This window comes from Polypterus senegalus, chromosome 16 (assembly GCF_016835505.1).
Source record: "Polypterus senegalus isolate Bchr_013 chromosome 16, ASM1683550v1, whole genome shotgun sequence".
NCBI lineage: Eukaryota > Metazoa > Chordata > Cladistia > Polypteriformes > Polypteridae > Polypterus > Polypterus senegalus.
Window position 1 is genome coordinate 99,858,488 of NC_053169.1, and position 26,911 is coordinate 99,885,398.

General features: G+C 40.0%; 1 protein-coding gene across 3 annotated transcripts; it reads left to right on the forward strand.

Moving 5' to 3' along the window:
* Positions 1–1,409: 1,409 nt before the first annotated feature.
* Positions 1,410–26,911, forward strand: lamp5 (lysosomal associated membrane protein family member 5). Of its 3 annotated transcripts, none has more exons than XM_039737910.1 (7): positions 1,410–1,596; positions 2,911–3,036; positions 3,357–3,529; positions 5,802–5,933; positions 6,062–6,167; positions 7,525–7,713; positions 26,220–26,911. In XM_039737910.1, exons 2-7 carry the CDS (start codon positions 3,003–3,005, stop codon positions 26,393–26,395), a joined length of 810 nt encoding a protein of 269 aa, XP_039593844.1. In that variant the 5' UTR covers positions 1,410–1,596; positions 2,911–3,002; the 3' UTR covers positions 26,396–26,911. The 3 variants fall into 3 exon arrangements, with proteins under 3 accessions (XP_039593844.1, XP_039593841.1, XP_039593842.1); XM_039737907.1 differs by lacking the exon at positions 1,410–1,596 and adding an exon at positions 2,323–2,617; XM_039737908.1 differs by lacking the exon at positions 1,410–1,596 and having other exon boundaries at positions 2,665–3,036.

Sequence of the window (26,911 nt, forward strand, 5' to 3'; positions counted from 1 at the left end):
TAGAAATGCTGTTAGTTCTGTCCTTTTTTCTGACCTGCTTTTTCTTTCAGGGTGGCTGTGAAATCAACCCTGGAAGGGGAGCTGGCTACTGTGTACGTGTCAATGAGCCCTTAACATTTTCTAACCACTTCCGTAAATAATATTTTGTAAGTTCTCCTTTACAGAAAGGAAATCTTTTGCATTAACCTTATGTACTATTTCACTTATTGGGTTTAGGATTTGGACAGATAGGACCTGGACTGCATGAAAGAAACCACTAGATGGATAGGTAGATAAATATGAAGGGTGCAATGTAATAGATTGACACAACAGGCATTAGAAACCATATAATGGATACATTGTCATGAAAGGCACTCTATAACACATAAAAAGATATATGAAAGGCGCCATATAATGTTATATAAATAGACATGAAAGAAACTATGTGACAGAGACATGAAAGGTCCGATGTAATCAAATGCCAGATAAGTAGAAGATAGACAATAAAGGCATGATATAACAGATAGAAATATGGAAGGTGCTATAAAAGATAGACAGACAGATAGCATAATTGGCAGGAATAGATAGATAGATAGATAGATAGATAGATAGATAGATAGATACAAAAATCACTTTATAAAACACAGAGATGTGAAAGGCACCATATAATATTTAAATAATATAATATAATATTTAAATAGACATGAAAGACTCTATGTAACAGAAACAGATATGAAATAGCCTAAATAAATGATTGCTAAATAACTAAATAGAAGTTCTTGGAAGGCAGCATATAACAAAAATAAACAGGAAGACTGAATGAAGGCACTGCACAATAAACAGGAATCTGAAAGGCACTATATAATAGATACAGTACATAGATATATAAACATGATATATAAACATGAAAGGCACTAACAGAGATGTGAGTTGTATTATTAGATAGATAGATAGATAGATAGATAGATAGATAGATAGATAAGGAGCTATAAGAGAGATACACTGCCTTTTAAATTTCGATATTGGTATTTCCTTACATTTTCAATTTATTTTTGTAGTGTGCATCAGGAGAGAAGTCTCTGAACGCTGTTACAAATTTCAGTGTAAAATATATAATAGCAAGGTAGACGTGACACTCCATTATTGAAGGACCGATCGTTCTGAGCGGTGTTTGTACCTGAAATCCTTGTGCCTTTACGTAGGAGTCATTTCTATGTATGATTAAAGCACGTGTTGTTGAGGATATTCCAACTGGCTCTTTTTTGGCTCTGCCCGTTGTATTCTCCTCTCCTGTTCATCTCATCTTTACATTTCCCAGTTCAGGACACGAATGTTCTCTTTCTCTCTGTTGCTTTCAGTCTAATATATATATATATATATATATATATATATATATATATATATATATATATATATATATGAGTCTATGAGTCTGCTGAATTTACACGAATTCTTCACAATAAACACATCTACAAGTCTTTTCAATGGCCTCCCTTTTTTGGTGATCACTAATTCTAAGCGGTTCATTTTGCAAATGCAGTTCATCTGGCTGAAGATTCCGGATTCCTCAGACAAAGAAGATTTTATTTATTGCTTTTTTGTGCCTAAAACGACCGTGTAAGTAAGTATGTATGTATGTATGTATGTATGTATGTATGCGTGTGGGTGGGTGTTTGGGGGGGATTATGGGTTTGAATGCGCATGCCCACCTCTCTACTCTGCATCAATATATCATGGTTAAAGCACTGCAGGAAAGACACGTTTGTGACTGCGGGTTCGCGCGATCGCCCCAATGAGGTTACACCAGAACGTGTGTGTTGTGTCGGACTTTTTTTCTTTTGAATTCCCAGAGCGTGTCGATGTTTTCAGATGTTTGCATGACTTTCCCGGTGGTGTTAACTGTTACCAGTCACGTAACTAGCGGTTTCATTTTTTTAGCGGAATGCCACTGCAATTTGAGTGCAACCAACGCAGTGTAATTCAAACACACGGCGAACTGCACACATCAAGGGACTTTTCAAAGGGAATGAAAAGGTCACTGCTAGGAAAAAGCGTCAGATGGTAGAAGTTAAAGTGGGCGACGCCTCCTTTAAAGCCCCTACCTTCCATCAGTACATTCATTAGGCAATTCTTTCCTCCTGGTTTGATTTACTCCTGTGCAGAATCGTAACGGAGAATTAGCCCACCATGTGCCAAATGGTCACAATTTAGGCCGATCTATAGGAGTAACCCAACCCCCAACTCCTCCTTTTCTTAACGACATATTTAGTCAGTTTTCAAAAGTCTTCCGATCATATCGGGAGCCCAATTGAGCTTCGTTTTTTTTTTTTTTTTGTAAACGGGCACCGCACCGCACGAGCACACGCACATTTGACGGGGACGTCTCCACGTATTCAATTAAAAGCTTTGTGTGCACTTCAGTGATACCTACGCGTATGGCCAGAAGCCCATCCGTGGGAATGTAATGTTCTAAGTGACAACTTGGGCAGAATTATTCCACGAGCGCAGCTTTCGCATTACACGGCTCAGTTCACACATTACAGCGCTAGGAACGGGAACACTTCTGCAAATTACAGCCTATAGGAGACAGCTGCGCATCCTTGGAAAAAACGGGGGTTACCCCCATGATAGCTGAAAGGTAGGAATTATTTGATCTCGTTTATTGTTTCGTTGGTTTGCGTTGGTGTTAGTTGGGTTGAACTTTCGTTTCATTATTATTTATTTATTTTTTGTTTGTATGAGAATTCTGGCGGCTAATACATCCAATGACTTTTTAAAACCGCGATCTGGTTTACACCAGTCCTCATGCGGTGCCTACCTACCTACCTCCAGACTACCACTACTGGCACTGCAGAGGGTGGGGGGCACGCTTTTACAAACTACTGCCGCAGTGTGCACTCATGAACACCCTTTGACATTGTGTGTCTCTAGATTTCTGGGAACTCTTCGGAAATCCGGCGGTCAAATATCTGATTTGCGATTTCTGCCGGGCAGGGCAGGGCAGACCCGACCGATTCAGAACCATGGACAGCACCGGCTTCTTGCTTTGCGTTTGTAGTAAGTACTGCGTATCTGGAGTATCTGTGCATGTCTCGCCACCGTATAAAGGCATGAAATTTATATATATATATATATATATATATATATATATATATATATATATATATTAGTCCTCCAAAATTATTATTACTATTATTGTCAATGTTATCATCGTCTTTAATTTGTTGTTATTACTGTTGCTGTAAAGATGGGATTAAGGCAAAGCAGAGAAGAACAGCGCCTAAGCTAATGACATGCCAAAGTGTAACGAACGGACGGTGAACTTCTGAACATTTCCAGCATTCCTCATTTAATGACATACTCTACTTTTCCAACAGATATTTTTGTTCAGATTTTGGCAGAGCAAGAAGTTGAAAATCTCTCAGGTTTATCTACCAACCCGGACAAAGATATCTTTGTGGTGAGAGAAAACGGGACGACTTGTCTAATGGCTGAGTTTGCAGTCAGATTTGTGGTGCCTTACGATGTTCTGGCTCTCAATGGCATTGACGTAAGATTTGACTTACTCTGTTTATTTATTTTTCTCTTACGTGCATGTCAAAATTCAAGAAATTCGAAGATGCATGCTAAACTGGCAACTTGAAGGATTTGCTTCACCCTCTTTGCTTTTCTTTTTCTTCTACTTTTTTTCTTTGTTTGAATGCTTTTCTTAAATGTCCATGTAGACCACTGCTCATAAACTCTTATCACAGTCACGTAGATGATTTAGATGTTATACAAGAGAGTGTGGAGCATTTAATGCACTCACTATGACAGCTTATGTACTTATCAGTAACTGTTTAAGCGGCGTTAACCAACAAATTACAGTAAATGAACAATTAAAACACGTCAGCCAATCCGTTTCCTAAGCATTTTAGTTTAGGTTTATGCACACTCTTAGAAATAATAAATGATTCTGCAATGGCACTTTACAGGGTTGTGTGCTTCCTCCTTAACCCATTGCTTGACTAAAATAGATAGATAGATAGATAGATAGATATGAAAGGCACTATATAATAGATAGATAGATAGATAGATATGAAAGGCACTATATAATAGATAGATAGATAGATAGATAGATAGATAGATAGATAGATAGATAGATAGATAATTCTGGAAAGGGTTCACTGCATCTGAAAATGGGTCTTAGGGCTTTGAAAAGGTTTATGATTTGTGGAGAAAGCAGAAATCTTGAATGTTTAGGATACAACTGATCAAGGAACCCTGAACTGAGCCCGTTTGACTGTATGCATGAAGAGTCCTTTGAAGATCAGGGACTCACAGAGATTTCACAAATAAGACACTCATGGCTATTCATTGAACCTGTTAGGGGTCTGCATATATAAAGGGTCTTTCTGGGATTTGCTTGTGGATGGGTCTAACAGGTGACATCGCTCTTAAGAACCATGTGGCACTGCATTGTGAACTCATTGCATTTGCTGTTTTCTTTTGGGTAAATGTATATTACATTAAAAAGAAAGAAAGAAAGAAAGAAAGAAAAAAGGTTCTGCGGTGGGCTGGCACCCTGCTCTGGATTTGTTCCTGCCTTGTGCCCTGTGTTGGCTGGGATTGGCTCCAGCAGACCCCCGTGACCCTGTGTTAGGATATAGCGGGTTGGATAATGGATGGATGGTTTGAGGTTTGGTTTTTTTTGTTTTGTTTTGTTTTTTTTTTTTGAGTTTCAAATTGAACTTTATTAATCAGAAATTAGTTAATCATATTCCAGTACAAACAATACCAGAGAAAGCACAATCCAGTCATAAAAACGCCATGTTTTTTTTTCAGGCATGCAAACATCTTATTTAAATTACAGATCTTATTTGGTTTGAAAGGGAGGACTAAAGGGAAAGAGAATACAAAGAGTTGGATGAGAAAGATGAGGATAAATTGTAAGAAAGAAAGAAAGAAAAAAGAAGAGATGAGTTAATTTAACAGTGTTGGTTTTACTGTGTATACATATAATATATATATTTAAAAAATTATGTTCAGTTGGGTATATAAGAAAGTATATAAGAAAGAAAGAAAGAAAGAAAGTCAAAATTAAGAATAAATTTGTGAAAAAATGTAGTTGTGTCTCGAAATAAATTAATACAGTTAGTAAATTGTAATACTTTAAGTGACTATGGATAAAAGCTTCCACTAAGTAGTCAAAGAAAGAAAGAAAGAAAGAAAGAAAGAAAGAAAGAAAGAAAGAAAGAAAGAAAGATCTTCTACGATGTCCAAGCATTTCGACTTCCACTTTAAAGCCCATAACGTCCTGCCCAGCTGAAAGCTTTGACCCCCCGCTTAATCGTTCCGACTGTATGTATTAAAGAAAACGTTACCGTAAATGAGGCGACTGTGGCTAAGGGCCGGTGTTTGAAGCACCATGTGCAAGCCCCTCTGATTATCAAGAGGCGGACACTCGAAGAGGACCTCGTTCTGCTGATGCTGCTTCATCACAGCCAGTCCTGTACTGCAACATCGTGAGAAGAAATTCTGAACAGAAAATGGAAGTTATTTGTTCACCTTACCATAAAGTCCTACTGTGTATGCCAGGCTTACTTGACTTTTCTTTAACGACTAGGGTTAGTCAATAGGCGCTGTTAACTGTGTAATTTTACTAAAATGTATTCTCCTCGCTACACCTACCCAGAGCCTTTCTTATCTATCTGTCTATCTAACAATCTGTCCTTTGAAACACATCGCCGATTATTTAATTAAGATCGTTCTCAATTTGACCTCAGTAACTCTCAAGTCTCCTACATTTGCTAATCTCATTCCTACTCTACGTTCTCCTTCAGCTGATAACAGAACAAGCCCAGATCACACTTCCCCGTGGGGCAGACATTAAAGGTAAATGTGCAGCTACAGAGGCAGAGCTTCAGATTTCGTGGCTAAAAGACGCCTACACCTTCCGTCTGTTTTTCATTAAGGTAAGAAGACCCCGGAATTACTGACACTGTGGATGAATGGGACAAGTGGATTATGTTTGGTGGGATGGATGAAAGAAAGAAAGAAAGAAAGAAAAAAATGTAAACGCTATGTCTACGTTGTTTTACAGGAGGCGCATAACTTATCTAAAGGCCAAGAAATCTTTTGGAAGATTAACAAAATGCAATTAATTTACGACTCTTCAGAAGCATCCCACTTCAGTAATGCTGTTGAACGTAAGTTTCGAAGGGATTTTTTTCAGTTCAATACAATAAATTATATAAATATGGTTATGATGTGCTAAAGTGAAATTATTAAGTGTAACACATAGTAGGCTATGTTGTTATTATTTTAGCAGTTGTAATAAAACATTGTCAAACGTGAACCGCTTAATCCAAATCTGTGTATACTTTGTTATTATTATTATTATTATTATTATTATTATTATTATTATTATTATTATTTATTAATGTTAATGGAGGGGACGAGTATAAGAACGCATTTCCCTTAAGTGGCATTTCTTCAATGACTAATTTAAAGTTGTTTCATTATCTATTGAAAGATTATTCAAATAATATTATACAATTCTAATAATACTAAACAAATTGTCCTTAAAGTAATTTATATTTCTTACTTTGCTGTTATTGGTTCCAAATACGTCAAAGTACGCAGATGTTGATTCATTTGAATTAAGTATTATTTATTGTAGGACGATTTCCGCCAACTAAATACTTTAAGTAAGTTCCTTTATTTCCGCATTTATTTGTTTAATGCTAAATCCCATTTTTCGTACTTGTGCATACGTATTAACACCCCTGAACGGAATCATTTTAAGAATTATTCAAAGGCTCGGGCCTTTAGCGGTCGGATTGCGCATTGGTAAACGTAAAGGGCTGTCTAAGCTTCGTCATTAACGCTCTCTGACTTTTAATGTAATTAACGGTGCCAATTGGAAGCAGAAAACTCGTCTTTTTAAGTTCGGTATGTCTCTTTTTGCGTCTTCGAGATACTCCTACGCCCGGCTGGGTCCTCGCACTGCTGCCGGTGCTGCGCCGCCGTCCGCTCCTTTTGTATTCCCGAGCCGCGCTGTACGCAATGCGCCAAACCGACTCTGTGCGCACTTCACGAGGGCTGCTCTCGAAGTCATTGAAGCCTCCACATTAGAGTATAAAGAAGAAGATGAGAAAGGTGAAGATGGACTGTAAATAAGAAAGAGAAAGAACTTGTAAGTTTTAAATATACGTTTGACTAAATATTAACAATCAATACAAAAAAAACATAAAACATCAAAAAAAAGAGAGCATCTTAAGTAACCTATTACTGTGTACTCTGCCATAGTTTCATAATGATTAATTCACGAAAGAAAGAAAGAGAGACTGTTGGGAGTGAAGTGAATTTAAAGTTCCAAATCAAAGTCGCACAAACGAGCATGTCCTCTTTTTCAGTAAAAGTCTGCTGTTTTATTCATTGAGGTTGCACAAAATATCTAAAGAAGGAAAGGCGACACACGTTTATCATCTTCGACCCTCTCTCTGGGCCCTTGTTCTTTTTTCTTGACTCCATGTCCGTTTATCTGTTTTTTTTATGCTTTAGCTGGAAAGCACACTGCCAGCTCCCATCACCTGTCAGCCTTCGTGACTCCCAAAGGCAGGTCCTACGTGTGTCAGGCGCAGCAGACCCTCTCCTTAATAACCAGCGACCACCAGAAAGGAGTCACCGTCTTCATGTCTGACGTGCAGATCCAGCCGTTTGACATTCCGAGTGACTTCACCTTCAGTGACGGTAAGTTAATTGACAGACTGGTACTGTATATCTGTCCGGTTATTGATGTGAAAGATGCCGCGGACAGAAACAGGTAGTGGAGAAAGGCACTATATATGAAAGGCACTCTGTAACAGATAAACAGATGTGATGGACGCCATGGAAAGAGTTTGACAGTTAAGGAGGGGACTATTGTATGCATATATATATGTATATGTATATGGACACTCAGTGTTACGGTGCTGGAGATGTTCTTGCCAATGTGGACTGTTGGTGGTCTTTCTACCAGAACTTTAAAATCCAAAGGGAAGAACTGAAGCCCACCCATCTCAGTTTTCGCATCGGGCTCTGAGTGCTGAATGCTCAGTGGACAAGGGCAACACGTTCAGACTCTCCAGTCCACTTTCATAATATCAGATAATGAGCTCCATGAAGCATTAATGTAATTACTCATCTCGTTTCACCGTTCCCCACTGTACTGTGCGAGTTGTGCGTTGTGATCGCTTAAACTCAATTAGTGATGATTCATCACACCGTTCGGCAACATCTCTGCTACGCTCAGCTAGGGCAAGTGCCACAGTTGATTTAAATTACAACTGGAAATACAGGAAGGTTCTTTTGATACTTTCTACATGAACAGTGCCAGCTAAACTGGCATTTACAGTAAATACACTTTGAAGCCTCTGCTCACAAAATGGTCCACGACCTACATATTGTCAGCCACACTGCAGTCTAACTTTAATAAATAATAACAATTTGTTACATTTTTATATAACTTTTCTCACTGCACAAAGCGCTTTACATTGTAAGTGGGGAGCCACTTCAACCGCCACTAATGTGCAGCATCCACCTGGATGAGGTGATGGCAGCCATTTTTACGCCAGTACACTCACCACATGTTAGGTGGTGAAGTGGCGCGAGAGAGAGAGAGAGAGAGAGAGGCAGTCGATTAGAGACAGAGGATGATTAGGGGGCCAGAGTGACTGGGCCATGGTGGGCAATTTAGCCAGGACATCGGGGTACACCCCACTCTTCATGAAGGATGTCCAGGGATCTTTAATGACCACAGAGAGTCGGGAGTCTTCATTTTATATCTCATCTGAAGGTTGGCACCATTTTTACAGCACGGTGTCCTCGTCACTGCACTGGACCATTGGGGTCCACATTCAGACCCACCAACACATCTTCCAGTGGCAACCCAAGCTTTTCCTGGTTGGCCTCCCATCCAAGTGCTGGCCAGGGACCTGAACAGGCTCAGCTGCGGGTGGGTGACCTCTCGTGAAGTGCATCACGTTAACAAATCTGGGGGGAAAGTTGTAGGAGCTTTTTAGACCAGCTAGTTATTTTATTTTATTAATCATAATTGGCTGAATGCATATAAACTTACCTGTTAAACATGCATTCAAATTTCTTTCAAGGTGTCTAAAAACAACCCCCTGCCCTGTATGAGGGTTCATTGTTAAAGTGTTTTTTTATTGTACCCTTTTATTACTAAGCATAATGCACAAACGGATAGAATTATTTATTTAATAATAATTACATAAATTATTTATTACAAATTATTGATCTTGGCTTTCAGAAAGCATTTGAGAAGGTCTTACATGAGCGGTTGGCCATCGATCTGCAAGAGATGGGAGGTCAGGGAGTAAATGGGTGCAGAATTGGCTCAGACAAAAGAAGAAGAGGGTGACGGTGTGAAGAACCTCATCAGAATTAGGAGTGGCGTCCAGCAGGGGGCAGTGCTGGGGCTGCTGCTATTTTTAATATCTATAAAGGATTTGGATAGGAATGTACATGAAAAACTGGTTAAATTAGGAGATGATACCAAGCTGGGTGGACCGGCAAATAATCGAGAATCTGTGGAATCATCACAGAGGGACTTGGGCAGCAGACAGGCCTAGGGAGATTTGTGGACGATGACAAATGTAACATCAGTAAATGTAAAGAATTACACGTAGGAAGGAAAAATGTGAAGTTTGAGTACACAATGGGAGATCTGAAAATCGAGAGTACATTTTATGAGAAGGATTTAGGAGTCGTAGTGGACTATCAACTGGCGGACAGTGTGCAGAAGCCATTAAGAAGGCTCACAGAATGTCAGATTATATAGCGCCTTGATGTGTGGAGTGCAAGTCCATGGAAGTTCTACTCAAGCTTTATAACACACTGGTGATGTCTCATCTGCAGTCCTGGGTGCAGTTTTGGGCCCACCTGACATAGCAGCACTAGAGAAAGTCCAGAGAAGAGTGACAAGACTGATTCAGGGCTGCAGGGGATGAGTTAGGAGGAAAGATTAAAAGAGCTGAGCCTTTAGAGTTGAAGCAAAAGAAGATGAAGGGAAGACCTGATCAAAGTGTTTGAAATGATGAAGAGAATTAGTTCAGGGGATCGAGACGGTGACTTTAAAATTAGTTTGAGAATACAAAGGATACAGTTGGAAACTTGTTAAGAGTACATTTCACACAAACTTTAGGAAGTTTTTCTTCACACAGAGAACCACAGACACGTGGACTGAGTGACCAAGCAGTGTGGCAGACAGTAAGACTTGAGGGTCCTTCAAAACTCAACGTGATGTTCATAGGAGTTTAGGGACCTTCAAAACTCAACATGATGTCCATCGGACTTTAGGGACCTTCAAAACTCAACTTGATGTCCATAGGAGTTTTGGGACCTTCAAATCTCAACATGATGTCCATCAGACTTTAGGGACCTTCAAAACTCAACTTGATGTTCATAGGAGTTTAGGGACCTTCAAAACTCAACATGATGTCCATCAGACTTTAGGGACCTTTAAAACTCGGCATGAGTTAAGTGGAGAGGACGGCAGGCACTGATGGGCTGAATGGCCTGCTCTCGTCTAAACCCTTCTAATGTGACCGATGATGTAAGGCCCCTTGAGTCAGCCTGGCTATAGGAAATGTGTAAATTGTGACAAGAAGAAGAATGGATTGATTGATCAATCAGTTCATTAGTCCATTGGCAATTCCCATAATTAATCCAAAAAATTGTTGAGGCTCCCACTTTATTCTCCTTATCTTTCTCCTACAGGAGGGGTTTCCAGCCATTAGACTTGTATCAAGGTAGCAGAAGCCCACTCACTTTAAGAAACAGAATAATATAATTTAGGATAATAAAAGTGTGGTAATGACATGCCTATCGACATAGAAGACAAGACCCAAGACAGCCAAACGCATAACACAGAGGATGCCAGCTGTACCAAATACTTATGAAAGCTTTGTAATCCCTCCACTTGATTTTAATTCAATGAGAAAACCCCCATTGTGTTTCATGCCATCCATTTTTGTGGGTTTCCCCCCAATTTTGGCCCTCTAGGCCTCTCATTTTTAGGTCATTGTAGGAGTGGTACAGAAAACGACACCCTTATGATAAAGAGTGTTGATAATCTTATGATAAGCCTTATGATAATCAGTAGGTGTCTTTAGCAAAAAAATAATGAGAAGGACTTGAAGTTGTGTGGGTCACATCAACCGACCCCAAGGGTCCACCCCCTATTGTGATAAAGTTACTCCTCTTTATAAACACTTGGCAAAATGGGGATTGGTAATATAGGCCTGTGGAGTGTCATTTTTTTGTTTTTTTTTTTGTGGTTGCTGGTCATGAATACAATCCTATTTTAGAGATCTGATGCTTTACTGGTGGTCCGAGTTTATACTTCATGCTCAGAACGCGCACACATCATGGATGCCATGCATTCCCAGCATTCATTTGACGCATCCTTTGAGCAGATCCTGAGAAATTAATGTGACACGTGTGAGTTGCAGTACCAGCAAAAAGTTGGGGTGGCGCAGTGTGATAAAAGTCGGAATGTGACATAAGAGTCTCTGTTGACTATCTAAATGTGACAGAAAGCTTTATGTGGATCCTAAAGGGATCGATGTGCGCACTTCGACATTTGATGAACGGTTCAATGTGGTGAAGCAAAATGCCGACATACAAATGCATTCGTGGTGTTTTTATATTCAAGCATCGCATATTCCCGATCGTGATGACACGATGCATTTTAAAAAGTCCCACCATTTTTTGTGCCATCTATTTTTTCTGGGGGTTCCTCCTGACCTGACAGCAGTGGCAAACAGCAATAGACCGCCACACAGAACACATGACATTTCTGATATTCCAACTCTCTGCACATTTAGAATCCTTAGATTTATACTTGATATCACTTTTATGATGAATTACATTAAAGTATGTATGTTACATTTTATAGATAAGTCATTAATTTCGTTTAAATAATGAATACTGTTAATAATTACACACATGAGGGTGACACGGTGACGGAGCGGTAGCGCTGCTGTCTTGCAAGGAGTCACGTCGCTGGTGTTCCCTGCCTGGATTTTTCATGTTTTCCACAGTGAGCTCCGGTTTCCTTCCAAAGCTATGCAGATTTGGTGACACTAAAATGACGCCAGTGTGTATGTGTGTGCTTCTATTCACATTGTGATGAGTTGATGCCCCGCCTAGGGATTGATTCTGCCTTGTGCCCAATGCTTGCTGGAATGGACACATGGATTTAATCATTAAACATCCTTTTCAGAGATATTGCGGTAAGGTGTCATCGGAATTTAATGAGTGTTCTAGGCAATTCACAACACGGCGAAGCCAAACCTGTTCTCACCGAGATATCTTACACTGCCACCTGGTGGATTCTTCCAGATGTACAAACAGCAAAATGCTTGCGTAGCAGGAGCATGCGTCACCTCACCTGAAGTATAAACCTGGCCTAAGAGACACCCCTAGAAGGTTAAAATTCCAAACATAAGCGTGTGGGTTGTCGTTTTAGCCTATTTCAGGGTCACTGATTGTAAATATAATATTATTTTTGATTTTTGATCCTTTACCAGGATAGGGTCGAGCCCTCTATGGAGGGGTTTTTTAAACTACGTATCGTCGTGGGTCGAGAGTTGCTGTCGTATTTAAAAGTAACGGGGTCGCAGTGGGTGGCCACAGGCTGATTGAGCAATAGAAAACGCTACGACAGTCATCCACGATTCTGCAACGGGGTCAGCTCTGATGGGCAATCAACAAGGAATGGGTTTCCAATATATACATAAAAGATCGGGAGTGAGCTCCCCTTGATACAAAAAGTGAGGAAAAGGTCGTCAGAAGCACTGCCAGTTGTGCAATATTTCTCACATCTCATATCTCTTTGTTTCTCGTCATAACTAATTGATAATATCGATACGCAATCATTTATCTCAATATATAGTCAGACTTTTTATTTAAATGATATTTTCGCACTTAGGGAGGTCGAAAACGATGGTGGAATTTTCTTCAGGGTTACATATGCATTACCGAGATTACGTGCAAAGTGAAAAAGAGTTATAGTGTTAGTATTATTTAATACGTGTTACAATAAATTGCTTGAGGTAACACTGCATTTAGCTAAATTTAAGTATGATTATGATGGTGGAAATAAAAAGATATCATAAAATTAAATGTATCACCAGGAACATGTCGGGGACGTAGCAGCTTATCGCTCCCATTACATCCTTTCACTTATATGGCCTGTTCAATGTTTACACGTTATTGTTAAGATGTATAAATTATAATCTATCAATCAATCTAAATTACAAAATACAAACCCAATCGGCCAATCTGTATATTTGAATGTGCAGTTAAACTGTGTAAGATGTGTAAATAACTCTTAGATGAAGATAAATCACTGCACATTCCTATGAGGGCCTAATGTACACTCTGGTCTGCTAATGCACAAGCACTTCAAATGATTTTAGTACAAGGCTGCAACATAACAAAATGTGACAGGACCTGAATACTTTCTAAGTCCACTATGTGTATATGTTTGTATACACGGGTATAAAGTGTTAAAGTTGTCTGTGAAGGGCTCCCTGTTTAAACGCGGCTGCCAGTCGTGACCTGGGCCCTTCTTCGCACAGCATTATTATTTTTTATAAGGGAAACAAAATTACAAAAGAAAACCCCTTGGACATTGATTCGATAGGAACGGCCTACTCAGAATCACTGTCCGAATCGTAATTATGTGGTGGTGTAGGAGCATTTCTGCCTTTGTCCGTTCACAGTCCGTCTCGTTTTCACGACGCTATCATTTCCTCTCACGATGTCTTCTCAACCTTTCTCCAATCTCGCAGGTTGCTTTGTGGCAATCCAAAGAGTGAGGCAATATACACGGAGCAATGGTTATAAAAGGGGGACACATATAATGGGTTTCAAAAGTTTGGGCAACCTTGCTAATAGTCATTATTTTCCTGTTTAAATCGTTGGTTGTTACGATAAAAAATGTCAGTTAAATCTATCATATAGGAGACACACACAGTGATATTTGAGAAGTGAAATGAAGTTTATTGGATTTACAGAAAGTGTGCAATAATTGTTCAAACAAAATCAGGCAGGTGCAGAAATTTGGGCACCACAAAAAAGAAATGAAATCAATATTTAGTAGATCCACCTTTTGCAGAAATTCAGCCTCTAAACGCTTCCTGTAGGTTCCAATGAGAGTCTGGATTGTGCTTGAAGGTATTTTGGACCATTCCTCTTTACAAAACATCTCTAGTTCATTCAGGTTTGATGGCTTCCGAGCATGGACAGCTCTCTTTAACTCACACCACAGATTTTCAATTATATTCAGGTCTGGGGACTGAGATGGCCATTCCAGAACGTTGTACTTGTTCCTCTGCATGAATGCCTTAGTGGATTTTGAGCAGTGTTTCGGTCGTTGTCTTGTTGAAAGATCCAGCCCGGCGCAGCTTCAGCTTTGTCACTGATTCCTGGACATTGGTCTCCAGAATCTGCTGATACTGAGTGGAATCCATGCGTCCCTCAACTTTGACAAGATTCCCAGTCCCTGCACTGGCCACACAGCCCCACAGCATGATGAACCACCACCATATTTTACTGTAGGTAGCAGGTGTTTTTCTTGGAATGCTGTGTTCTTTTTCCTCCATGCATAACGCCCCTTGTTATGCCCAAATAACTCCATTTTAGTTTCATCAGTCCACAGCACCTTATTCCAAAATGAAGCTGGCTTGTCCAAATGTGCTTGAGCAGACCTCAAGCGGCTCTGTTTGTGCTTCCTCTTCATCACTCTCGCATACAGCATCTCCTTGTGTAAAGTGCGCCCAATGGTTGAACGATACACAGTGACTCCATCTGCTGCAAGATGATGTTGTAGGTCTTTGGTGCTGGTCTGTGGGTTGACTCTGACTGTTCTCACCATTCTGTCTCTCCGAAATCTTTCTTGGTCTGCCACTTCGAGCCTTAACTTGAACTGAGCCTGTGGTCTTCCATTTCCTCAATATGTTCCTAACTGTGGAAACAGACAGCTTCAATCTCTGGGACAGCTTTCTGTATCCTTCCCCTAAACCATGATGGTGAACAATCTTTGTCTTCAGGTCATTTGAGAGTTGTTTTGTGACCCCCATGTTGCTACTCTTCAGAGAAAATGAAAGGAGGAGGGAAACTTACAATGGACCCCCTTAAATACTCGGATTCACCTGTGAATGTAGGTCAGGGGTCACTGAGCTTACCAAGCCAATTGGAGTTCCAATAATTAGTTCTAAAAGTTTGGGAATCAATAAAATGACAACGGTGCCCAAATTTATGCACCTGCCTGATTTTGTTTGAACAATTATTGCACACTTTCTGTAAATCCAATAAACTTCATTTCACTTCTCAAATATCACTGTGTGTGTCTCCTATATGATATATTTAACTGACATTTTTTATCGTAACAACAAACGATTTATACAAGAAAATAATGACTATTAACAAGGTTGTCCAAACTTTTGCATCCCACTGTAGGTATTCAGGCTCATTAAAGCATAAATAGGGATCACTTCACTGACATATGAGCAAGCCACGGTACAACTGTGAGACGCACAGCACTCGCCGGCTACAATGTAACAATAATAATTTCCGGAATGTGCTGTTACGTTGTCATTCATTGTACCCACTGTCTATCTTTCATTCATATGTTACGTAGGCACGTACCTTATATCTTCGGCAATCTCATTCTCTAACCAGGCCTCAGGAGCTAACCAGCGTAACACTGTCCACCACCCCTTTCGTTATTCCGGCACATTGTTGACATCCGAGAGTAACAACAACGTACTAAACTGGAAGGTGGTCTGCGCATGCATGGAATTCGCGGACAAACAAAGATCAAGATCTAAATGAAGATCTCTTTAGTTCATTTAAAGCACAACAATTTGTTTAGTTTGAATGTCTGTGTTTTGAGGTGTGACTGGCGTACTGCAGTCTTCAGTAGTATAAGCTTGGAGGAGATTCTTAATGCAATGCCTATGTTTTAGCTGTCTCTCTACTGCCATCTAGTACTTCTTCTAATTCATTCGCGGACAAACAAAGATCAAGATCCAAATGAAGATTATATATATATATATATATATTATGTGTATATGTATGTGTGTGTATACGTATGTAGCGAGATGTTCTTGCAGGTCTTTGGAGGTGATCTGTGGTTGTCTGTCACCATTCTCACAATCCTGCTCATATGCCGCTCCTGTATTTTTCTTGGCCTGCCAGACCTGCTGGGTTGGTTTAACAGCAACTGTGCCTGTGGCCTTCCATTTTCTGATTCCATTCCTTACAGTTGAAACTGACAGTTTAAACCTCTGAGATGGCTTTTTGTCGCCTTCCCCTAAACCACGAGACTCAACAATCTTAGTTTTCAGATCTTTTCAGAGTTGCTGTGAGGATCCCATGCTGTCTGTCACTCTTCAGAGGAGAGTCAAAGGGAAGGAAGCACAACTTGCAGTTGACCACCTTAAATACCTTTGACCACTCATGGTTGGACACTCCTGTCTATGAAGTTCAAGGCTTAAAGAGCTCAGCCAACCAAGTAATCAGCATTGAGCAGTGACAGCCATTCAAATCAGCACAATGACAAGGGGACCCACATTTGTGCACAGCCAGTTTTACATTCAACTAATACTGCGTCACTAAAAATCTTTGTTCGGAAAACACCGCAGTACTCCTAGGAAATGAAAGACATAGCACTGTGATCTGTACTGTTGAAAGGAGAGTCAGTTATTTTGCAGGCTGAGAGGGATTTCCAAACTTTTCATATGACTGTATATAAAATAAAGTATTAAATGGCTCCTGAATGAAATTAGGAAAAAAAAAATGGGTTGTTCAATACACCAATCAAAGTTCTCAATCCAAAACATATGATCTTAAAATGCAGTGCTTAGTTTCGTCTCCCTCAATCGACATTAAAAACGCACAGTAAATGACGACCATCCCTGGAACAAATCTCACTGCCACTGAAAACAAAAATGCATTTGTTCTCCAGTGACAAAACATGGATGTCATTTTAATTTTTAACAGTCGCTGTTCAGAGTCCTTTGCAGGTTAGAAAACACCCTTTACAAATATTCATGATGCAGTTTCATTAAACATGTATAGAAACTCAGTAACATGAAGTTTTAAACGGATTCTCGTCTAAGCCATTGTGGTGTCCAACATTAAAGACTCTTCCCCTCCGTTCTCAATTGTCGAATTTTAAAGGCAAATTAATTCAGGTTCGCAGAGTTGTTCACAATGGATGAGTGGTCTATGATGAGTGAAGTGTGAGGAGTTTCATTTGTCTCAAAAGCCCACATCTGTATTTTTTCATTGATGGTTATAATCATTCAGAATAAATTGTGGTTTGAAGAACTCGCATTGTCTTACTGTGTTAGAAATGCATAAATAGACATGAATAAAAATTAAATTAAGCAGACAGATTAGTAAATAAAAGACCATCCAACCCCTTAATCTTATTCAAATTCACATTTGGACTGGACTGCACTGATGTCACTTCCAGTGCCCGCCCTCCTGGACCCGCCCCTTCCTGCCTGAAAGCCACGTGACCAGCAGTTTGTACCTCTTTGAGTTGGTTCTGAAAAGACGTCTCCTCAATTAGTTAAATGCTTATCTGAAGAGCTTGCATGGTGATCCTCAGACGATAATATTCATATCTTCTTATATAATATGATACTGTGGCTGTCAGTTTGTCTGTCCAGGATTTTAAATCACCTGTAGCTCACAAACTGTTTGACCTGAAATTTAGTACACATATACTGCGTGACGTCTACTATTCGTTTTTGGGGTGATGATTGACCTCCAAGGTTATTCCTCTTTTTATTTTTATTTTTTTTTTTATATTTTATTGTTCAACTCTCAGCAACAGCCAGCAGGGCGGCCGTGTGGCGCAAGCGTAAGGGCGCCATTCTCATCCCTACCACCTTTGCTGTCACTTCCCCTACCTCTTCATATCTTAAATCATTCTTGAGGCAGATTGAAGACTTAAGTGCCAGCTTAAGTGAAAAGTTAAGGAAAACGTACTAAGTAATTGCAACACAAACACTGACTTAATTAGTTTTAACGCGAAAAGACGGTGACGGAAGAGGAGAAGAAGTGGGCCGCTAGGGTGGAGAAGAGAACAGCCATCCAGGAAGCAGCAAGCACATCAACCTCTGAGCAAACGAATGGGAAACGTACAGAGAAAGAAAGAGGATGAAAACTAGAAACGCTCAAGTCAAGAGTGTTCACTGCACGATCAGTGCGCCGTTACTGATATATATATTTATATGTGTGTGTGTGTGTGTGTATGTAGGTTATGTATGTATGTATGTGCATGTCAGTCACTCAGTCATTATCTAACCTGCCATATCCGAACACAGGGTCACGGGGGTCTGCTGAAGCCAATCCCAGCCAACACCAGGTGCAAGGCAGGAACAAACCCCGGGCAGGGCGCCAGCCCACCATAGGGCACACACACATGCATCCCACACACCAAGCACACACTAGGGACAATTTTAGGACTGCCAATGCACCTAACCTGCATGTCTTTGGACTGTGGGAAGAAACCCATGCAGACATGGGAAGAACATGCAAACTCCACGCAGGGAGGACCTGGGAAGCGAACCCCGGTCTCCTTACTGCGAGGCACTACCACTGTGTCACCGTGCCGCCCTGTATGTGTGTGTCTGTGTGTATATATATATATATATATATATATATATATATATATATATAGACAGATATATATCTATCTCTCTCTCTCGACAATGTCTGCCATGTTGAAATTTCTTATTTATGGCCCCATCTTCACGAAATTTGGTAGGTGGCTTCCCTGCGCTAACCGAAACCGATGTATGCTACTTATTTCGATGGTATGACGCCACTGTCGGCCGCCATATTGAACTTTCCAACGTCACTAATTTTCCAACTTCCCATGTAGGTAGAAGGTAGAAGTTAAGCAGGTTTCATTTCGAAATTCTATTTTCCCTCAGTTTAAAAAGGTTTAATTTTCTTCTTAATAAAACTTTTAAGGCAGTACTTTGCTGCTGTGAAGCGCAGGTATTTTGCTATATATATATATATATATATATATATATTTATATATATATATATATATATATATATATATATATATATATATACTGTGTGCACAATTATTAGGCAAGTGAGTATTTTGACCATATCATCATTTTTAATGCGTATATTCCAACTCCAAGCTGTATTAACTTGAATGCTTATTGGATTTAAGCACGTCAGGTGATGTGTATTTGTGTAATGAGGGAGGGTGTGGCCTAAGGAGATCAACACCCTATATCAAGGTGTGCAGAATTATTAGGCAGCTAGTTTTCCTCAGGCAAAATGGGCCAAAAAGAGATTTAACTGACTCTGAAAAGTCAAAAATTGTAAAAAGTCTTTCAGAGGGATGCAGCACTTTTGGAATTGCTAAGATATTGGTGTGTGATCACAGAACCATCAAACATTTTGTTGCAAATAGTCAACAGGGTCGCAAGAAACGTGTTGAGAACAAAAGACGCAAATTAGCTGCCAAAGATTTGAGAAGAATCAAACGTGAAGCTACCAGGAACCCATTATCCTCCAGTACTTTCATATTCCAGAGCTGCAACCTACCTGGAGTGCCCAGAAGTACAAGGTGTTCAGTGCTCAAAGACATGGCCAAGGTAAGGAGGGCTGAAACCCAACCACCACTGAACAAGAAACATAAGTTGAAACGTCAAAACTGGGCCAAGAAATATCTGAAGACAGATTTTTTCAAAGGTTTTATGGACCGATGAGATGAGAGTGACTCTTGATGGACCAGATGGATGGACCTGTGGATCAGTAATGGGCACAGAGCTCCACTCCAACGTGGAGGTGGGGTACTGGTATGAGCTGGTATTTTTAAAGATGAGCTAGTTGGACCTTTTGCATTGAAGATGAACTCAAAATCAACTCCCAAACCTACTGCCAGTTTTTCAAGACACTTTCTTCAAACAGTGATACAGGAAAAGACCATGATTTTTATGCAGGCCAATGCTCCATCACTTGCATCGAAGTTCTCCACTGCGTGGCCAGCCAGTAAAGGCCTTAAAGATGAAGGAATAATGACATGGCCCCCTTCCTCATCTGACCTAAACCCTATCGAGAACTTGTGGGCACTTCTTAAACGCTAGATTTACGGGGAGAAAAACAATACACCTCTCTGAAGAGTGTCTGGGAGGCTGTAGTCACTGCTCCACAAAAGCTGATCGTCAACAGATCAAGAAACTGACAGACTCCATGAATGGAAAGGCTTATGACTGTTATTGGAAAGAAGGGGGCTATATTGGTCATTGATTGATTGATTGATTTTGAAATGTCAGAGATGTTTATTTGTAAATTTTGAGGTGTTTGTTTATTATTCTCACTATAACAGATGAAAATAAACAAGTGAGATGGGAAAATTTTCATTTTTCCTTTAGTTGCATAATAAATCTGCACACTAATAGTTGCCTAATAATTGTGCGCGCATATGTATTCCCCTGATGATGTTCACACTCACATTTCCGTTGTGAAACATTCAGGTTTCAGGTTTATTAACATTTTGGATTGACTGATAGCACTGTGTTTGTTCCATATTAAAATTAATCCTCAAAAATACAACTTGCCTAATAATTGTGCACACAGTGTATATATATATATATATATATATATATATATATATATATATATATATATACTGTATATATACTGTATATATATATAGATATAGTATATGTATATATATATGTATGTATGTATATATATATATATATATATATATATGAGATATATATATTGTAATAAGAAGAGACTTGAGGCAGGGCAAGGTTTGGGGCAGCCACCCGTTTAATGCGGTTTCCTGGCTGCAAAAGCAATTGTTTCATGTAAGGCAAGTTTACACGACAGAGTCCAAAACAGAACTGCCTCCCAGAGCAAAGGCAGGAGGCTTTATATGACAGTGGGTGCAAGTGATGTCGTTCTCGGGGCCGGGACCGGTAGTGATGTGTCCCGCTTCGAGGTGGTGGCTCCTGGTGGGATTTCCCAGGAAAGACCTGTGGGGAACTCAGAAAGAGCGTGTGGGCAGATGTAAAATCAGTCCTCTCTAAGCCCTTCAGCTGCCTCCCATGCACACATGGGTGACAATATATATATCTATATATCTATATATCTAATATCTATATCTATATCTCTCTCTCTATATATACATATACATACTGTACATACATACACACACATTATATTTATTTATATATATATTATATATATATAAATAAATATAATTTGTGTGTATGTATGTACAGTATGTATATGTATATATAGAGAGAGATATAGATATAGATATTATATATATATATATATATATATATATAGATATATATATGACAGCAACACTCATAACAGTGACAAAACAATTACATTGACAATCATGTTACATTATTTTCAAGATGTTTCCTTTTCTTTTCCATTACTTCTTTAACACACTACTTCTCCGCTGCAAAGCGCGGGTATTTTGCTAGTATATATATATTATAAAAAAATCCTGGGATGAGACAAGACTTTTTCAGAGAGATAATTTCAAGTCCCGCGAGACGAGACTTTGTGCCAGGAGATTTAATGACACCCACGGTCCACTCGCCTCTCATTCGTGTGAACGGTATCGTCAGATACACTTCCTGTGCTCTCAGCTCTTATACATTTTTACGTTTTCCTCATTTTAATACAAGACATACAATCTGTTTGTTTCCTTGAATGTAGTCCTTTTCTGGACAATAATTTTATACATTCTAGATGAAATGTCAACGATTAAGTGAAAAAGAAAGGGCAGCGTGTCGAATAGAGGCCTAAAAGCGAAGAATTCAAAAAAGAACACTAATAATCTAAGTGCAAATTCGGAAAATAAGGAAAGTTAAAGTCAGCCCGGACCAAGTGGAATTGAAAACCTAGCAGGTCCAAGCAGAGACGTAAATAAAAGACAAAGAGTAGAAGACACTGTAGAATGTCGTAAAGAGGTTCAAAAACATTGGCGTGATACACATGCAGAACAGGTTAGAGAGAATGGAAATACTAAAAATTATCCGACAATGAAATAAAAAAACAGCGAAAAGAGATATATGGACACAGGTGATATGACACAAGTATGTAGATATTGTTCGGATTTAAAGTTTAAGTTGGAGACTTGTAGATCGTCAAATTTGTGTTGCCAGCAGTGATAGGTAATGTTTCTTCCCAATGAAGAGGCGTATCCGCGAGAAACAAAAGATTTTTTGTTTGGTGAAAATGAAATCCACAAACACCACAGGCAAAATATCCACATCTACAATAATTGGTTCGCGTTCGCATCATTCAATGCTCAAAACGTAAATTTACACGATTCAGGACCATACGCTATGAGAATCTGTGGTCCCGCAACAATTAAAGCTACTATATGTTTAATTTCAAAGAAACCACAATTGGGTCAGGTTTACATTTATGATCACGGAGAAGCGATGCAACATAGAATTGAAAGAGTTAAACAATCGGACGTGTTAGAAATTCTACAGCTAATAATCGATACAAATCCATTTGACCAAAAGTATCGCACTTTACATGAAATTTATGTAAAAACACAAATAAAAAGTTTCCTTGGATTTCTATATGAATCCGAAAGATCACACTTGCATATGTAATAAACCAACATGTGAAGAATTGTCAGCGATAATAGTTTCAAAAGACAGAAATATCAAAGACAGAGTTAATATTTGTGTTTATCCAAAAGCATAGCAGGATTCATCACATGCTGCAGATCAGGGAAATGACAAGCGCATAGGGTCCGCATAGGAGTTGGCGAGCAAAGCAAGCAGTGGGCAGAACTCCCTAGTATATATATATATATATATATATATATATATATATATATATATATATATATATAGTGGCAGGCGGCCGGGTTCTATGCCTGGCCAGGATGCCCCTGTTGCATATGTTCTGGTGGAGCAACCATGGACAACTCAATAACCTCCACCGGGACGCTGGGTGGCAGCCTCCCTGGCCAGCGGTGATGCCTTAACCTCCTGCAGGGCTCCATGGGAGATGGAGTCCTCAACAGACCGGTTGGGAGTTGGGGTGGCCGCCAGGGGGTGCTGCATGGATTCCACAGCCCAGCTGGACAACTCTACAGCCCCGCCCAGAGGTGCAATCAGATGCAGGTGGTCAAGCACCTGGAGCACTTCCGGGTAGGCTATAAAAAGGGCCGGCAACCACCACTCGGGTCCAGAATTGGGAGAAAGAGGATGAGGTTGCCTGGGAGGAGAGTTGGTGCCAGCAGAAGGGTTGGTTGTTTTTGATTAAGTGCTTGGGACTGTGTTATGCCTGTGGGGTTCACGGGGAAGACGTACCCCACAAGTGAAAAAAAATAAAATTCTTTTGGGTTTGACACGTGCCTCAGTGTGAATCTGTGCCAGGTCGGGTGCCTATATAGCGCCTTATTTCACTATATATATATTTATGTATGTATGTGTATATACTGTGTATATATATATATATATATATATATATATATATATACATACACACACACACTCACCTAAAGGATTATTAGGACCACCATACTAATACGGTGTTTGACCCCCTTTCGCCTTCAGAACTGCCTTAATTCTACATGGCATTGATTCAACAAGGTGCTGAAAGCATTCTTTAGAAATGTTGGCCCATATTGATAGGATGGCATCTTGCAGTTGATGGAGATTTGTGGGATGCACATCCAGGGCACGAAGCTCCCGTTCCACCACATCCCAAAGATGCTCTATTGGGTTGAGATCTGGTGACTGTGGGGCCATTTTAGTACAGTGAACTCATTGTCATGTTCAAGAAACCAATTTGAAATGATTCGAGCTTTGTCACATGGTGCATTATCCTGCTGGAAGTAGCCATCAGAGGATGGGTACATGGTGGTCATGAAGGGATGGACATGGTCAGAAACAATGCTCAGGTAGCCCGTGGCATTTAAACGATGCCCAATTGGCACTAAGGGGCCTAAAGTGTGCCAAGAAAACATCCCCCACACCATTACAGCACCACCACCAGCCTGCACAGTGGTAACAAGGCATGATGGATCCATGTTCTCATTCTGTTTACGCCAAATTCTGACTACCATTTGAATGTCTCAACAGAAATCGAGACTCATCAGACCAGGCAACATTTTTCCAGTTTTCAACTCTCCAATTTTGGTGAGCTCGTGCAAATTGTAGCCTCCTTTTCCTATTTGTAGTGGAGATGAGTGGTACCCGGCGGGGTCTTCTGCTGTTGTAGCCCATCCGCCTCAAGGCTGTGCGTGTTGTGGCTTCACAAATGCTTTGCTGCATACCTCGGTTGTAACGAGTGGTTATTTCAGTCAAAGTTGCTCTTCTATCAGCTTGAATCAGTCGGCCCATTCATTCTCCTCTGACCTCTAGCATCAACAAGGCATTTTCGCCCACAGGACTGCCGCATACTGGATGTTTTCCCTTTTCACACCATTCTTTGTAAACCCTAGAAATGGTTGTGCATGAAAATCCCAGTAACTGAGCAGATTGTGAAATACTCAGACCGGCCCGTCTGGCACCAACAACCATGCCACGCTCCAAATTGCTTAAATCCCCTTTCTTTGCCATTCTGACATTCAGTTTGGAGTTCAGGAGATTGTCTTGACCAGGACCACACCCCTAAATGCATTGAAGCAACTGCCATGTGATTGGTTGATTAGATAATTGCATTCATGAGAAATTGAACAGGTGTTCCTAATTATCCTTTAGGTGAGTGTGTGTGTGTATATATATATATATATATATATATATATATATATATATAGTGGCCACTAAAGGGTGTAGTAGCAGCCCAAACCCCCAAACACAATTGCACCACAACAGTCTTAGTTCAATTAAAGTGGTTTTAATTAAAGCAATACCTCACGCATAACTATGCAATACAGCAAAACTCTTTCTTTCCTTTCTCTACAGCTCTACTAACTCCTCCAAATTTGACTCCAGCTCTCTTTCTGAGTCAAATGGAAGGCTCACATTTAACTCCAGACCCAGAATTACATCCAGTGCTTAATCAATTGTCCTAGGAAGCACTTCTGGGTCAGGCAGGACCACAAGCAGTCCTTGTGCCCTGAGTATCCAACAGCTCCCCTCGCCAGCCCCCATAGAACCCAGCAGGACAGGCCCCTGGGACCACAACTCCTATGCTGCCACCCAGTGTACAGAGGAACGTTTTGCCCATAGCAGACAGACACCCGTGGTCTCGAAGTTCCAAGTATGTAAGCCTAATCAAAATGTACTTCCTAGGTTGCCCACATTCTGGAAAAGCAGAGGAATATCATTGCTCCCCAGCTGTCTTTTGTTGCTCATGGCCTCCTGGCCAGGTGAGGTAGCAGGATACATCCCTGCAGGGACACCAGTTGGTCTCTCATATATATATATATATACATACAGGGTGAGTCAAAACTTTGTTAACGCTAATGGATTCTTTTAATCTCGACCACATCTTTCCAGGTCATGGTGGACCATTGCCATGGCATCCACACTCTCCTGATTTGACACCCTGTGATTTCTGGTTATGGGGTTGGGTGAAGGAGCGCGTGGATAGCAGGAAAGTTCATGATATCAATGACCAGAAGGACAGAATATGGACTGTGGTATCATCTCTTCCCCTCAAAATGTGTGTCCAGCCTTTAAATGGCACTGCCGCTCGTTGGTTTTTGTGTGTTGAACGTGATGGTGAACAGGTTGAGACAATTCTGTAAATCATCTTGCATATATGAAGTATGTTTTGTGAATAATTTGTTTCCACCAATTTAAATGTTAATATGATTTTGACTCACCCTGTATGTGTGTATATATATATATATATATTATATATATACACACACACTAGTGTGTATGTGTGTTTAAGTATGAAATACAAAATTAAATCATCCATTATCCAGCCCGCTATATCCTAACTACAGGGTCACGGGGGTCTTCTGGAGCCAATCCCTGCCAACACAGGGCGCAAGGGAGGAAACAATCCCTGGTCAGGGTGCCAGCCCACCGCAGGGCACAAATTAAATCATTCAATTACTTAAAAAAATGAACTGCAGGTTTCAGATCCTATGCACATTTTTTCCAAAGCTATTTCGACTCTTCTGTATTTATTTTTTTCATTATCCCCAAACTATTTGCCATTTCTTTTCCTTTCTTTTTTCTCTTTAGCCTACAAATGTATCACGGACCAGAGGGAGCAGTTAGAAGAGACCCTGCCATTAATTCTGGGCATCATTTTGGCACTGATCATTGTGATTACTCTGGCCGTCTATCACATCCATCAGAAGATGACTGCAACTCCAGTGCAGATTCCGCGTGATAGAAGTCAGTACAAGAACATGTAATGATTTTTTTTTCTTCCCATTTCCTAACCTATTACAGCTGCTCCACAATCCTGGATATTAACACGCGGCAGACACTATGTATTGAATTTGACTTTTATGCAGGCCAGCAAATTTCTGGTGGCTATCAGCTTTACTTGGTTAATCATCTATGTGGAAATGACCATTTTCCTTATTTTTCATGTGTCTATGAATATTAATTGAATAAAGTAATGAATCGAGACACAGTTAAAAACATGATGTACCTGGGATTTGTACTCTAATGGCACTGTTTGGTTTCTTTTGGAAGAGGGAATATAGAAGTGATAAGCGGTACCAGAAATTGGGGAAAACAAAATGTCTTTCGGTGTCTTCATTTGCATAACTAGCCGTGTTACTCTCCCATGATCTTTGACTTGCTCCTTTTTGACCTAATCAGCCAATCCATATTTTTGAATGTACAGTTACATTGTGTAAGATGTGTAAATAACTCTTAAGATAATGAGGAATAAATGCACATTCCCATGTGTGCTTAAGGTC